General features: G+C 40.6%; 1 protein-coding gene across 1 annotated transcript in view; it reads right to left on the bottom strand.

The window, feature by feature from the left end:
* Positions 1 to 2545: 2545 nt before the first annotated feature.
* gsk3bb (glycogen synthase kinase 3 beta, genome duplicate b) overlaps positions 2546 to 15638 on the bottom strand; it is a 35636-nt gene continuing 22543 nt past the window's right edge. Inside the window, exons 4-11 of the mRNA XM_063009347.1 lie at positions 12119 to 12229; positions 11666 to 11796; positions 10945 to 11051; positions 9936 to 10033; positions 8457 to 8552; positions 8002 to 8188; positions 7764 to 7862; positions 2546 to 7252 (exon numbers count right to left, since the gene is read on the bottom strand). Of these exons, the coding sequence (XP_062865417.1) occupies positions 7182 to 7252; positions 7764 to 7862; positions 8002 to 8188; positions 8457 to 8552; positions 9936 to 10033; positions 10945 to 11051; positions 11666 to 11796; positions 12119 to 12229 (900 nt within the window). The 3' untranslated portion in view covers positions 2546 to 7181. The remainder of the gene's footprint in view (positions 7253 to 7763; positions 7863 to 8001; positions 8189 to 8456; positions 8553 to 9935; positions 10034 to 10944; positions 11052 to 11665; positions 11797 to 12118; positions 12230 to 15638) is intronic.

The raw sequence follows: 15638 nt of genomic DNA, 5'->3' as shown, positions 1-15638 counted from the left end.
TTATGAAAGTTGTACCAGCCCTCTCTGGAGTCTAAGACTTCTAAGACTTCTTTAACCGCAAACAAACATGACATCCTGTCATGCAGTGGTCACCAGGGCCTTCCCCAATCCACACACAAGTTATCACTGTTAAATAGTATGTCATACATGTTGTACATCTTTACATACAATAAATCTATCTACATGTAACTTTCTTGCCCTTCTTGCTGGACAGAGTCCATTCACATTATTAGGCCAGCATAGGTGCAGTACTTTTGTAAAATAGTTAGTACAGTAGAATGTAAGACAGAATTGCTATTGATATTGCATCTCGCCCTCTAGTGGCAAAAACAAGAAAAGAGAATCTATTATATTAGCCACTAGGATTAATCAAAATACATACATTCATATTAATGCTGTTCAGCAGACTCCGTTTACCAGAGCAACAAACATGCTTGAAATGAACCAGAACACCTCTTTTAGCTGTATTCTGAATTCTATTTATAGATTCTGACACAGGCCAGCAAGGTACTGTAGCTTACAAGGTAGTTTCAAAATATTGGTCACATGCACAAAGGAGTGGCATTCACATGTCATACATAGCCTTTCTACAGAATTTAGGAGTATGTCTGTAGGAATTTGTGCCTGAATAATTACAAGAGCATTTGAGAGACAGAGCATGGATGGAAAGAGGCCTTTTCCAAACTCTTGCCACCAAAGTGAAAGCAGTATTTTATATAATTACATTAAATAAAAAATGCCTGTTAATAATAGGTGTGGATGAAAGTCCTGAATTCAATAACTAAAAGAGCTGTCCACATGATGTTGAACAGATGAACAGATGTTGTACTCATTTTCATACATATGTGAGCCAAAGGTCCCAACAAACCATTAGGCTAAGCTAGCTCTTGTCCTTATCAGAAACAGCAACCAGATATACATTACCATCAAATAAGAAAAAGTCCAAGACAGACTGGGGCCATCTTGCCGTCAGGTGACAGTGCTATGCACTGCGCCCCACCAAAACAATTAAAAAGTGTAATTAATAGATGATGTAACAGTGGTAAACATGCCTCTGTCCCAACTTTTTCTAAGTGTGTTAATGACATTAAATTCTAAGTTTGTTCATAATAATAAAATACAATTAGGTTGTTCGGTAAAAAATCTGTTAAATAAAGCTCTCGGAGAATTAACAAATCACAGATTATGGACATAGCTAAGGGCTGTGCTGTCACCCAGAAGAAACAATGCAAATCAAATAGTAAACCAATTTCTGAGACAGTGCTTTAAAAGACTTTTACTACTTTCTGCTCTTTGTGGACATTGCTTTGCATGAGTTATGGGGAGGGTGGAGGTTATACTAGGTCTGTGTGTATCATGCATTTGTTTTTAATCCTATTCGTAGCCAACTTGTGCAATGACTTTCCCCCAGGCAGAAATCTCAGAGCTCACGGCTGGCTCAGCGAGAATAAGCAATTCATGATGCCATTTATGTTCACAGGGTTCCCAGGATCTCTGGGAGCAAAGAATCAAAACATGACATTATTCACACACTTAACACTGGAGATTAGGTTCTTTTCTATATAACCATTGTTTAAAACACTAAACCCACCTTTGGAGTTGTTCCTAATGAGCTACGATGTGTCTTACATGACAAAATGTCATATACACTGATCAGCCATAACATTAAAACCACCTCCTTGTTTCTACACTCACTGTCCATTTTATCAGCTCCACTTACCATATAGAAGCACTTTGTAGTTCTACAATTACAGACTGTAGTCCATCTGTTTCTCTACATACTTTTTTAGCCTACTTTCACCGTTCTTCAATGGTCAGGACGCCCACAGAGCAGGTATTCCTTAGGTGGTGGATCATTCACAGCACTGCAGTGACACTGACGTGGTGGTGGTGTGTTAATGTGTATTGTGCTGGTATGAGTGGATCAGACGCAGCAGCACTGCTGGAGTTTTTAAATACCGTGTCCACTTACTGTCCACTCCATTGGACACTCCAACCTAGTTGGTCCACCTTGTAGATGTAAAGTCAGAGACGATCGCTCATCTATTGCTGCTGTTTGAGTTGATCACAGGACGCTGCTGGCTGGATATTTTTTGGTTGGTGGACTATTCTCAGTCCAGCAGTGACAGTGAGGTGTTAAAAAACTCCATCAGCATTGCTGTGTCTTATCCACTCATACCAGCACAACACACACTAACACACCACCACCATGTTATTGTCACTGCAGTGCTGAGAATGATCCACCACCTAAATAATACCTGCTCTGTAGAGGTCCTGGGAGAGTCCTGACCACTGAAGAACAGAGTGAAAGGGGGCTAACAAAGCATGCAGAGAAACAGATGGACTACAGTCAGTAATTGTAGAACTACAAAGTACTTCTATATGGTAAGCGGAGCTGATAAAATTAACAGTGGGAGTAGGTTTTTATGTTAGGAGGTGGTTTTAATGTTATGGCTGATCTGTGTAAGTGTCTTATATGGCAAAAGGTTGCAACAATGTAGGCAAGAAATAAAGATACACTGAAAGAAATGGGAAATAAATAGAGTTTCAGGCTAACCTACACTTTATTCAATGCAAATGACAGTACCGGGTAACTACGTCTCTGAACCATTTTACACAGAGGAAGAGAATGCTATTTACAAAGAGACATTTAGCATAACAATCACAGGGAAAAAAAACAAAATTATTTTGAGTAAATTATTTTAAAAAAAAAAAAACAGGCATTCAAGTAATAGCAACGTCATAGTTGGTTTGTCTGTAGTTACAAAGTCTCTTACAACTGCCAACAGCTATACACAAGTGTATCTCCAAATATTCACTTATCTTTTTTTATTATTTTTACATTTTTTTAAGCATTTGTGTTTAACCTGTGAGACTGTACAGGTTGTGCGAGAGAAAAAAAAAATCACTAGAACTGTGATGTGTTCCATAGTCGTTTAGGAAGCAACATTTATGGCTGTGAATTTTACAGGCAGAAAGCATTTACATATGCTTAAATGTAGTATTGTATTATTATTTGTATTTAATGTACTTTTTTATTAAGTGCTACATGACATCATTCCCTTTTGAGTGCTGCTGAAAGCGCAAGATACAGCTAGGTAGATGTGAGGAATCTACTTGTGTAATACTTATTGCCATAGTTGATTAAGTAATACTGTAGTAGAGGACGTACTAGATCATGTCCCAGCAGCAACTTTTTTTTTTTATTTAGTATGTTATTAAGTAGAGCATTTGGTGAGGTTCTTTGTAAAAAAAAACTAAAAAAAACAAAACTGACCACACTAAAGGTCTGGTCACACCAGGTTCTGTATGTGAAATGCGGTGTGCAAAACGACACTGATTTTAAGTGTTACAGTTTTTTACGGTAAGCAATTCTGCAATAACAGATTCAGAGTGAGAGCAGGTCAAATGTTGAGCAAAGGTCAAACTGTTGAACGCTGACCCGCATATTCGTGTCTGTGTTCAACAGCACAACTGTTTAGCTCTGTTGACTTCTAAAGGCGTGGTGCATCAAATCGATGTACAGTCGATCCAGAACTGCACCAGAGACTAAGATTTAATACACTATTACCAAAACTGACTACAATAAAGCTGAGAAGCTACTCAAATGGTCAAACTCCAGACAAACTTTCAATGAATAAAACTTTGTGATAATGTTCATTTTAGGGACTATTTGCATTTACAAAGCTTACAAAAAAGAATATCCACACACATTACAGGCCAGGTAAAGCAAAAACACTCAAAAACACAACAGCCTAAAATTTTCCATTCCCTGCCTGATCCAATGTACTTGGTGAAGTAATTCAAAAGGCAAATTTCTGGTGCAGCCAGAGCTGTCTGATCTCTGCAGGAGAAAGGTTACCTGTCTGCAGAATCATGTAATTTGGAATTTGTGAGGAATTTAAAAAGGAAGTGTCCACTGCTTTATTTGTGATAGATAATAAAACATTTAAATAGCAGGAATCATCTTGGTGTATCTTTACTTAATTCAAGTGTGTGCGCATGTATATATAGTGTGTATATATTCTCTTTTCCTATTTTAATTTTTCACCAAATCTGGTCAAATCCAATTGCAACGTTGCTCCTGACGCTGCCACCCGCCACCTCTGACCAAGGAGGGCCAAATACTGGCACACAACTCATCAGACACACGCGCTGCCATCTGATATCAACCACTTCTTGTGCAGGCACATCAACTGCCCAGCAGAAGCCATAATTACAGCAGTGATGAGAAATTCCTGCTTGACCATTGTCTCTCGTCCCAACAGACACATAATCGTGTCCATTTAGGCACCCAGCCGGTTGACAGCAGTTTTTTTTTCCAGTTACACTGTTCCTTTGGCTGCATAATTAATTCATATTGAATCCTTGGTTGTAAATTTTAACTCTCAATAATATGCACATATCTTGGTTTTTAGATACTGATACTGGATGGTATCAATAATTTTCCTATTCAGCCGTATTTAATGCAATCTTAAGGAACATTTGGATGGTCGGAAATGAGCTTCAGACACAGTCAGGCAGACAGACAGACAGTCAGGCAGACAAACGGAAGCCTCCAAACTTTAGTTGATGGGAGGTGATTGGAAACAAGCCGATTTAAGGCATACAGACGTCGTGATGTGTCAAATCACATATGTATTAAATAGTACGACAAATTTGTACATCATCAATGGTTTCACAAGCACTATACTGACATCAATGCTACATAGTATGAGGTTTGGGACACAGCCTATGGATTGAGGAATATTTAGCAAAGCAGTGATTCTTTTTTTAATCCATTAAGTTATCAACTTCCTCTTTTAAAAAAAATTAACACAAGATAATTCCGATCGAGTCGGTGACAGCTGAAAACATACTACTGTTTTGATAAACCATAAACATTACAAGTTTTTCACTGCTTAGACAGCTCACATTGTTTATTCCTACACTCAGGTGAGTGACTAAGCATCAGTACTGTGTGACTGACCAATATTTTAAATTCTAGGCAGATGTGAAAAAGACAGTGGAACAATACAATGAGAAATTTCTAACACTAGTAATTAAAATGTGGTGATTCAATTAGCAAAATGATTTAAATATCCATCATTAAGAACCTTAGCAATAAATCGGAGCTAACAGTAGATTACATGTTAAAAAGTCATCATTCATTCTCAAGTATAAATAGGACCAGACAGCGGCCTTTGCATCCTGATAAATACAATGAAATAAAATGAAACATATGAATTCAAAAATGGCTCCTCAAAGCAGGCTAACGGGTTTATAAACCAAGCTTAACCTTAGTCTAAACCACATGCATGCTAACCTGTGAATCAGGCCATTTAATATATTTCTGAGTCAGAAATAACAGTGGTACATGCAGAAATGAAAGAGATAAAGCAGATTATGACTAAAGACAGTAGTGTCCTTTCAGCAGCACTCCAGTGGGGGTCCATTGCTCTAAAAATAATAATAATAATAATAATAATAAAAATAAACAGTCTTACCTTACCATGACAATAGGCTGCATAACTGATCTAAGACCAGAAGCAAAAAAGCTCATGCTGACTTAAGATCAGCAGCCTTAATGGTGCTAAAACACTAACCCGAGCCAAAGATTTTAAGTTTAAATGATTAAAAACCAATTTTATTTTTTGTTATTCCTCAATCTAGGTGCTGAATAGAACAAAAACCTCAGCTGGCATGTTAGAGCAATCACTATCTTTTTCTCAAGCGTTTAAATGACTGAGTAGACTGGCACATAAACGCCGCCACACGTCGAAGGTTTTCAACATTTTTATCAACTTGGCTGCAACAGCAGCCAAATAGTCATATTGTGGGATGCACACATGCATGACTTGTAATAATCAGCCTAGAATATAAAACGTGAGCCCTAATTCACTTGTGCAGGCTGAGAATCACTGATATATCGTTGATATACCATGAACCATGAACGCCTAATCTTTGTTTTAGATAGAAATCTCTCTGCACTTTCAGCTGTTGTGCATCTTCTAAAATAAAAACAGGTCGATGAATCTCAGGACACAACAGATTTCGTCCTACACAGCATGACAAAAACCGGAAAGCCATACAAACAAAGGCACTCCGAAACTAGTACATATCCTAAATGGTCACGTCTTCTGCAACTGCAGCCTCTAGTATGATGTCTATGGCTAAGTAAAAGTAAAAGTAGGCCTGACTTTGTTCATTTTAATTTCTCGGGCGCATTTTAAATACAGTAAATGTTACATAGAAACGATGAAGCAAAGCATTATAGAGAAACTGTACAGAGTAAACAATGGGAAGACTTGCAAGTGGAGGAGCCGAAACAATGCCTACATTTCTCCGACAGAAAATGACTGGAATAAATGCATACCATTCAAAGCCAAACACACAGCATGTCAACCTAACATTGAGGTGAAAAGGCAACATCATTCACAAAGACAAGATTATTCACAATAATCTGCAACAAAGCCTCGGAAGTAGCCCTTTAAAGCCGACCTGGGATCAGTATGCCAACCTGGAACCTAACCATTTTGAGGATAAACTGCTATGACTGGCATTATAAATAAAACCAGGTTGGTTTTGATTCAACTTCCATGTTCATGCATCAAAAACACACCGACTGGTCTGGGAACAGCGTTTAACTGTGTGTGAACTGAACGTTCATTGTAACGAGTACTGACGGCATCTTTCCTTTCCACAGACAGACGCAGGCAAACTTCCACATTTAAACTTTGTTCTTGGAGGGCGAGTGTCATGGAGCTGGGTGCAGAAATCTGCATTCACAAGCAGCAGCAAACGCTACTGCTACAAATGGGGAGGGAGTCAAAAACAAGACACACAGAAAGCGTAGGTCTATATATCCGTATCTCTATATAAGCAGACGTATATATTATTATGAAACTTCTCCACAGTCTGTCGCTCTCCTCGCTGAACAGTCAACTGACAAGAGGCTTTTAAAGACATCCTGTTGTCCTTAAGTATAAATAAATAAAATTACCTACAATAAAAATAAACAAAATGAGAAGAATAGGTGGGTAGAGGTTAGAGAGTTCAGTTGGTTCGTCCATGTCTCGTCATGAGCTTTGCATTTTTTTTCTTTCTTTTTAAATTTTTTTAAGCCCGGCCCCTGATTTGGGGAAGTGGGCATGGTTAATGAGCAGCATCATGGGATTGGCCTGTTGAGGAATTGATGGTAATCAGGTTGATGGATTGGGGGCAGAGCCAGAAGCAACGTTAGGACCAGGGCCACGTTCGCCACTGCCAGCATCTGGAAGAGATTATAACAAAGAACATGGCATAAAATATCAAATTATTTAATAATAACAAGGAATCTTTTTTTGATCATCTTTTTTTATGCATTTTACCCCTTTCTCTCCCAATTTTGTGTAGCCAATCCACTTCTGGGGACCTCGGCATGGCATCCAAGGAGGGTGTATATTTCACTAATCCTTTCTAATTCACCTATAATTCAGTGGATTTGAGCGTACGGAGAGCCACGCCCCGATCTCTGGGCTACACCACTTTCTGTACAGGCTCCCTGGGCAACCAAGGTCCTTACACAGTGCTGATAACCCCACCCCTTACTCCAGTCTTTCCAAACCCAACGGACTGGAAGCCAATTTTTTCTGCTAAGAGCATTAGCCAATTATGCCTACTAGAGGGTGCCCAGCCGATCTTAGATTCGAACTTGGGAGCTCAGAATCTTGGCGCTGGTGTGCTAGCGGATTAGGAATCTTTCATTTATTAATTCATTCACTTATTTAGTAAGTAGCACTAACCTGCAGCAGAGGAAGCGTTTGAGGGAGAGGAGGCTCCAGGCTGGTTGCGGATGTGTGCAGGAATGAGTATGGATGCCAGCGATGGATTACTGGACAACTCTAACAAACCAGACAAAAGCAGAATTATTACTGTACTTTGGCTTTTCCTAAACTTATTGACCAAAAATATCAGACAGTATGAGCAGCATGTATGTCAAAATGTTATTAATTTGATAATCAAGATGAATGCCAGACATACCCTGCGTGGTGAAGTTAAAGAGTGGAGGCCTCTCTCGGCCGTTGGGAAGTTTGAGGGTGGGTGTGCGGAGCTCATCGAAGAAGGTGTGTGCACAGGCCTCCAGTGGAGTAAAACGCGCCGTCGGTGTGTACTCCAGCAGCCGAGAACATAGAGCAATCGCCTCAGGAGGTGTCTTCGGCCTGAACACCTAAGATATGCACACAAACGTTGGAACAAACGTTCTTAATAACATAACCCAACCCAAAACGTAGTTCCAAATCAGGAGTGGGAAAATACAGGACACAGGTTAAGTTGTACTGGAGAACACACTGCTCGAGTGTTCAGTGGAAAGTGCATCAGTACCACACAGCCACAAGAGGGCACTGTGGCATTTCCAAATTTTCTGTTTTGGCCATAAAGCATCTTTCAAAACGTACCAACACATCAGCAGTGTGTAGGTGTAAAAGCTGTCTTACCTTAGTCCATGGATGGGCCTTAATCTGAGGGAACTTGAACTCTGTGTAGTTAGGGTTCATCTCCCGAATCTGCTCACGTGTTGGGGTTCCCAACACCTGTAAACACACATTCAGAAACCCATCAGTGGCTAAGCATTTCCCCTCATGACAATGTTGATCTGCATTATTTACTATGAATTAACTAAACAGCTAAATCCCAATTATGTATGGTGGCACAGTGGTGTAATGCGCTAGGAACATAGAGGAAGGCCGCAGTACCCAGATGAAACTCTTTTGGACCAAAGGAGAAAGTTCTTAGAACCTACAGTATGACATGAAGCAGGGATCAAGCCCAGATTGTTAGGAGCCTGCAGCACCATTGTAATACTTTGCAATAAGAAAAGATAATCGAACATATGACCTTTAAGAACCAGTAATATCTACAAACCCCATGCAGAAAATTTGGGACATTTGGTAAAATACAATAAAAACAAGAATCTGGGATTTGGTAATTCTCCCAAACTTTTGTTTAACTGACAAAAGTATAAAAAAAATATTTTGTTTCCACTGAGCAACTTATGCCTAGTTCACACTACACGATTTTTGGCCTGATTTTCGCTCGGCGACTGGTCGGCGATTGATTTTCCGGGTCGGGAGCAACTCAGCGTTCACTCGGCGATCAAAACTCGGCTCTCAGTCGCTAAGTGTGAACTATCCAACAACTCGACCCGACCGGCTCGCCGACCGCTCGGCGACTGGATTGAGTTTTCTAGCACGTCAGATATCTGATCTCAGACGGGCAACTGGGAATGAGTGACATGTCGAACAGCCAATGAGAACACAGGATACAGCGTGAGGGGAAATGCAGGAGAGGACATGGGACAGGGGCTTAATTAATATAGTTTATATCAAGATACACCGACACACACACACACGTTTTACAGTATTTCTGATTTGATCGTCCTCTACAAAACATAATACCCACGCTGCATTGCAAAACTTACTACAGAACAAGCCATATACTGTTCGTGTTGCCAAATCCACTCAGATTCATTTATTTTTCCTCCTTGATATTACGCTGCACATCAGCGCACAAACCCTTTGATCTCTCGCTACTTGTTGACGTTCCTTTTTTTGGACGTGGTATCATTAAACTTCTCGTGATTACAGTTGGTGATGGATCATGTAGTGTGAAATCCCCTATCGCCGATCAGTCGTGTAGTGTGAAATATACACCGACTGAAAGACTCCCAAGTGCAGGAGATTCAGTCGTGTAGTGTGAACTGTACAGCGACCTGACGACTTGGAAAGTCGTGTAGTGTTTTAAAATGTAAGGTGACCGTGGATCATTCTGGTCCACATACCCGATTTGGAACAGTTTTTTCTGCCAGGTATCTCCTTGTTTTTATCCGGGCTTAGACCAGCACAAAGAGTGATTTGACAAGTACACCACCCAATGGCATCAGGGTTGCATGATCTGCACAGTGTCTTATTACATACCTTGATTATCTCGACTAGCTGGTCCACCCCACTGTCTCCAGGAAAGATAGGCTGCCCAAGAAGCAGCTCAGCTAAAACGCAACCAGCCGACCACACGTCTAAGAAACAAGGACATCATGTAGTTACAAACATAGCTGAGACTACATTTAAACTACTTATATGATTAAGAAAGTATTCACACCCCAGTCTTTGTTTTGAGGATTTGATTTTGAAAAGCTTTTTACCCATCAATCTAAACCTACAAAGATTTATTTATTTATTAGGATTTTAACATCATGTTTTACACTTTGGTTACATTCATGACAGGACAGATAATTACTGGTTACATATGATTCATTAGTTACAGTTTAATGTCAAACACAGTCATGGACACTTTTGAATCTCCAGTTCACCTCAATTGCATGTTTTTTTGGACTGGAAGGAAACCAGAGCTCCTGGAGAAAACCCACACAGTCAAGGGGAGAACATGCAAACTCCACAAAGAAAGGACCTGGACCGCTCTACCTGGGAATCAAACCCAGGACCTTCTTGCTGTGAGGTGACAGTGCTACCCACCAAGCCACCTTATTTAAAAAGTTATGGAGTTTAAAAAAAAAGGCAATGCTGGTATCCAGATGCTTTATTCAATACTTTGTAGAAGCTAATTACAGCGGCAAGTCAGTGCTGACCATGCAATGTAATTTGAGGCAGATGTGTGATCTTCCAAACAGTGTCCAATCAATTCAGATTGCAACAGGTGAACTCCAATTGAGCTCTAGTGTAAAATTTAACCCAACAGGATAAACCTGAGCACAATTTGTTGTGGCAACGAGTCTGAATACTTGTGTGTTAGACATGATTTAATTTTTTTAAAACTCTAGAAGCATAGTTTTACTTTATTACTCCAGATTGATGGGTTAAACAGCCATTATATCCATCAAATCAAATCCACAACACGATAAAGTCAAAAGGTCTAAATACTCCACTGTATATGAGTGGTGAGAACTGGTTGGTGGTAAATGGGGGGTACCTATGCTGGACGTGTAATCCGTGGCTCCGAATATGAGCTCAGGGGCTCTGTAGTAACGAGAGCAGATGTAAGACACATTGGGCTCACCACGCACCAGCTGCTTAGCACTGCGGGATAAAATAGAAGGTAAGAAGAGAGAGATACTGTTAGTACAAACAATGATCCTTTGGTACCTTTGTTTTCTGTCTAAACCAGCGAATACTTGTTTTGAATATTTACATCACGATGGTTTTTTTGGCTCCTGTTAGGGGTCACCATTTAATGTGATTTAATGCAGGATGCATTATTTATTCAGGCTTGGGACCAATACTAAGGATGTACTGATGTGTCCCCTCAATAGCTTGGTTCATGTACTGTCATGTGACCTTTGTAGGCTAATAAGAAGCACCAAAATGGGTATTTTTCCAAATTCTGGCTACACAGTCCAATCCTACAATGGCCTATTTTCATACTTCATCATATTTTTTCATTTTCCCTTTAACCCTTGGTGTTTACAGTTTATAGTTAGAATCCATTTTTAAGAGCATCATTCGACTTGATTCCTGAATTTTTATTGATTCTTGAATTTTTATATTTTATACCTGATTATCTTTCTTGAAGACTTTAATTGTATTGTATGGGTTGAACTATTGCAAATTCTATTTTATTTCTATTCAGACTGGTAGCATTTTATTCTACTAAGACTATATGAGAAACAGACAGATCATTTCACTTTTCTCACCTGCCAAAGTCACAGAGCTTGAGCACGGCTGTCTCAGGGTCCAGCAGCAGGTTCTGGGGCTTAATGTCCCGATGGCAGATACCAAACGAGTGGATGTATGCCAGGCTCCTGAACAACTGGTACATGTACAGCTGCATGCACACACACACACATTTTAATTTCTTGTCTGATGTTGACTTTAAAAATTAAATGTGATATAAATAACTGATTTTTATAATGTATGTATCAATGATATGTTAATCCTAAATCCAACCACATGAGGAACTTTTTTGCAGAAATTAATACCTGATTCTTTATTATTGGCCAGATACAGAAAGCAATACTATCTAATACTGAATATTTCCGGATACAATTACAACAATGAATTACAACTATTCCCTTTCAAAAATGTTTTAATTTGGAGAAGCCAATGTTCTGTGTCAGAAAGGAAACATGCTAGGCTTAAATTCATACCTTCACGTAGATCATGGGGAGCATCTGCTTAGCTCTGCTGTAGTGGCGGGACACTCGGTACACCGTCTCAGGGACGTAGTCCAGGACCAAATTCAAATATACCTCATCCTTCTGCAAAGTCAATTAGACACAAACAAAACTGTAAACATTATTTTCTCCGAACAAACACTGATGTTTTAAAAGGTGAAAAATGTTTCACTGGTTTGCCTCCTATTGTAACTACAGACACAGACCAGGTCATTAGACTGCAGCAAAAGTAAAGCCAACGTAATGACTACGAATATTATCCAAAAAGTGTAAAATGATCAAGTAAATGCTTGTTTTACTAGTTTCCAAGTCACAATCACGATGGCTTATGGATTTAAACTATAAGTAAAGGATGTCCTAGGATGCTGCATTTTTAAAAACAGGGTAATTTATTTAAGGTCACCATGTTTGCCAGAACTAATATGCAAATCTGGTCATCAACATAAAACATCTGCCTGAGTAACTTAAAGTGCATAATTGCTCCTTTTCTGGATTTTTTTCTCCCGTGTCATTTCCAGTATACGTTTGTGAATCTGCCGCCTCTTACACAACCCCCGATCTGATCAAGGAGAGTCGGATAACCACCCTCTACGGCACACGTCCAATCTGGGACCACTTCTTATCACCAAGCTGTTCCAAGTACTGAGAGCCATGCTAAGCTCCACATGCTGCCCCCTCTCCCCACAGACCCTAGGAGCCAGAAATTGCACAAGAGAACCTGCCCAACCTTCCCTCCATCAATAGAATAGAATGCTTTTACTTGTCGTATATACATATACAAGTGTACAGTACAACAAAATTCTTTCTTCACATATCCCAGCTTGTATTTGGAAGCTGGTGTCAGAGCACAAGGTCACTCTGGAGCAGAGAAGGTTAAGGGCCTTGCTCAAGGGCCCCAACAGTGGCTGCATGGCAGAGCTAGGATTTAAACTCTCAACCTTTTAGTTGATAGCCCATAGCTTTACCAACTAGGCTAGTGTAGTAGTCAAATGCGGCCAATGATGTTAAGTGCTTGGCCAGGTTGGCGACTCTGCTGAGATTTGAACACTCAGGGTTAAACATTCCACAGTGGTGTGCTAGTGCATAAGACCACTGCACCACCTAAGCACCCTCCTACAGAACCTATAAAACATGTTTCAATACTGCTTTTACTGGTTTTACTGCGTCAAAGCATGGGGCAATTTACAACATTCATCAATATTATCAAATAAAATATCTATTGGACTCAAAGCAATTGCAAAAATGCTCATTCTTTATCTGTAAATTATTAGGAATACTGATTTATCATTTATCATCTATTTTCGGACTTGGCGGGGGGGGGGGGGGGGGACATCATTTTTAAACTAATCTTTGGTCATATCTGCGGGGACTGCTTGTGCCACGCTGATTTAAACCTGTTGACTGTTTCCAAATCTCTCCCTCGCTGCATTAAACATGCGCCTTTGGTTGTATTTGAAAAACGGCCTCCTGTTGCAGCACGGCCTCAGAAATAAACCCGCTGAAGATGATGAGTCACTTTCTGCCTCACAACAGCAGCCCTGCAATTACTCCCCTACTGGCTGAACGGTTTGCGATGAGCCACGCGATTGGTTCTCCTTAACGGTGGGTACTGAATGGTAGTGTGCGATTGGCTGGAGAGTCGCACATGCTCTTAGATGACGAGGGTGATGGTCGAGGAGCAGCGCGTCATCCACAGATGCAAGATTAGATTTGTGTGCATATGGGAGAGTGAGAAAAATGACACCTACACAGGATGAAAGGCAGACAGGCCATCAAAACCTAACCAATCAAATCCGGGAAAAAGGGAAACTTTTGCATATTACAATTAGGCTAGCAGAAAACGTATCAGCATAGAGAACGTCAGCGTAGACTGAAGCTCAGTCAACCCTGACTTTCGTAAATTAAAGGATTTCTGCAACTGTTCTTTTTCTTTAAATGAATGATTGAAACATACGCAGAAACGGCCAAAAGCATGTGGACACCCCTACTAATGATTAAGTTTAGGTCTTGTGGCTACACCTTATGCTAAAAGATGTATGAAAAGACCTATATATATACAGTGTATCACAAAAGTGAGTACACCCCTCACATTTCTTCAGATATTTAAGTATATCTTTTCATGGGACAACACTGACAAAATGACACTTTGACACAATGAAAAGTAGTCTGTGTGCAGCTTATATAACAGTGTAAATTTATTCTTCCCTCAAAATAACTCAATATACAGCCATTAATGTCTAAACCACCGGCAACAAAAGTGAGTACACCCCTAAGAGACTACACCCCTAAATGTCCAAATTGAGCACTGCTTGTCATTTTCCCTCCAAAATGTCATGTGATTTGTTAGTGTTACTAGGTCTCAGGTGTGCATAGGGAGCAGGTGTGTTCAATTTAGTAGTACAGCTCTCACACTCTCTCATACTGGTCACTGAAAGTTCCAATATGGCACCTCATGGCAAAGAACTCTCTGAGGATCTTAAAAGACGAATTGTTGCGCTACATGAAGATGGCCAAGGCTACAAGAAGATTGCCAACACCCTGAAACTGAGCTGCAGCACAGTGGCCAAGATCATCCAGCGTTTTAAAAGAGCAGGGTCCACTCAGAACAGACCTCGCGTTGGTCGTCCAAAGAAGCTGAGTGCACGTGCTCAGCGTCACATCCAACTGCTGTCTTTGAAAGATAGGCGCAGGAGTGCTGTCAGCATTGCTGCAGAGATTGAAAAGGTGGGGGGTCAGCCTGTCAGTGCTCAGACCATACGCCGCACACTACATCAAATTGGTCTGCATGGCTGTCACCCCAGAAGGAAGCCTCTTCTGAAGTCTCTACACAAGAAAGCCTGCAAACAGTTTGCTGAAGACATGTCAACAAAGGACATGGATTACTGGAACCATGTCCTATGGTCTGATGAGACCAAGATTAATTTGTTTGGTTCAGATGGTCTTAAGCATGTGTGGCGGCAATCAGGTGAGGAGTACAAAGATAAGTGTGTCATGCCTACAGTCAAGCATGGTGGTGGGAATGCCATGGTCTGGGGCTGCACGAGTGCAGCAGGTGTTGGGGAGTTACATTTCATTGAGGGACACATGAACTCCAATATGTACTGTGAAATACTGAAGCAGAGCATGATCCCCTCCCTCCGGAAACTGGGTCGCAGGGCAGTGTTCCAGCATGATAATGACCCCAAACACACCTCTAAGACGACCACTGCTTTATGGAAGAGGCTGAGGGTAAAGGTGATGGACTGGCCAAGCATGTCTCCAGACTAAACCCAATAGAACATCTTTGGGGCATCCTCAAGCGGAAGGTGGAGGAGCGCAAAGTCTCGAATATCCGCCAGCTCCGTGATGTCGTCATGGAGGAGTGGAAAAGCATTCCAGTGGCAACCTGTGAAGCTCTGGTAAACTCCATGCCCAGGAGAGTTAAGGCAGTTCTGGGAAATAATGGTGGCCACACAAAATATTGACACTTCAGGAACTTTCACTAAGGGGTGTA

This window comes from Trichomycterus rosablanca, chromosome 15, assembly GCF_030014385.1.
Source record: "Trichomycterus rosablanca isolate fTriRos1 chromosome 15, fTriRos1.hap1, whole genome shotgun sequence".
NCBI lineage: Eukaryota > Metazoa > Chordata > Actinopteri > Siluriformes > Trichomycteridae > Trichomycterus > Trichomycterus rosablanca.
Note: the sequence above shows the minus strand (reverse complement) of the source record. Positions and strands in the feature narration are given on the sequence as shown.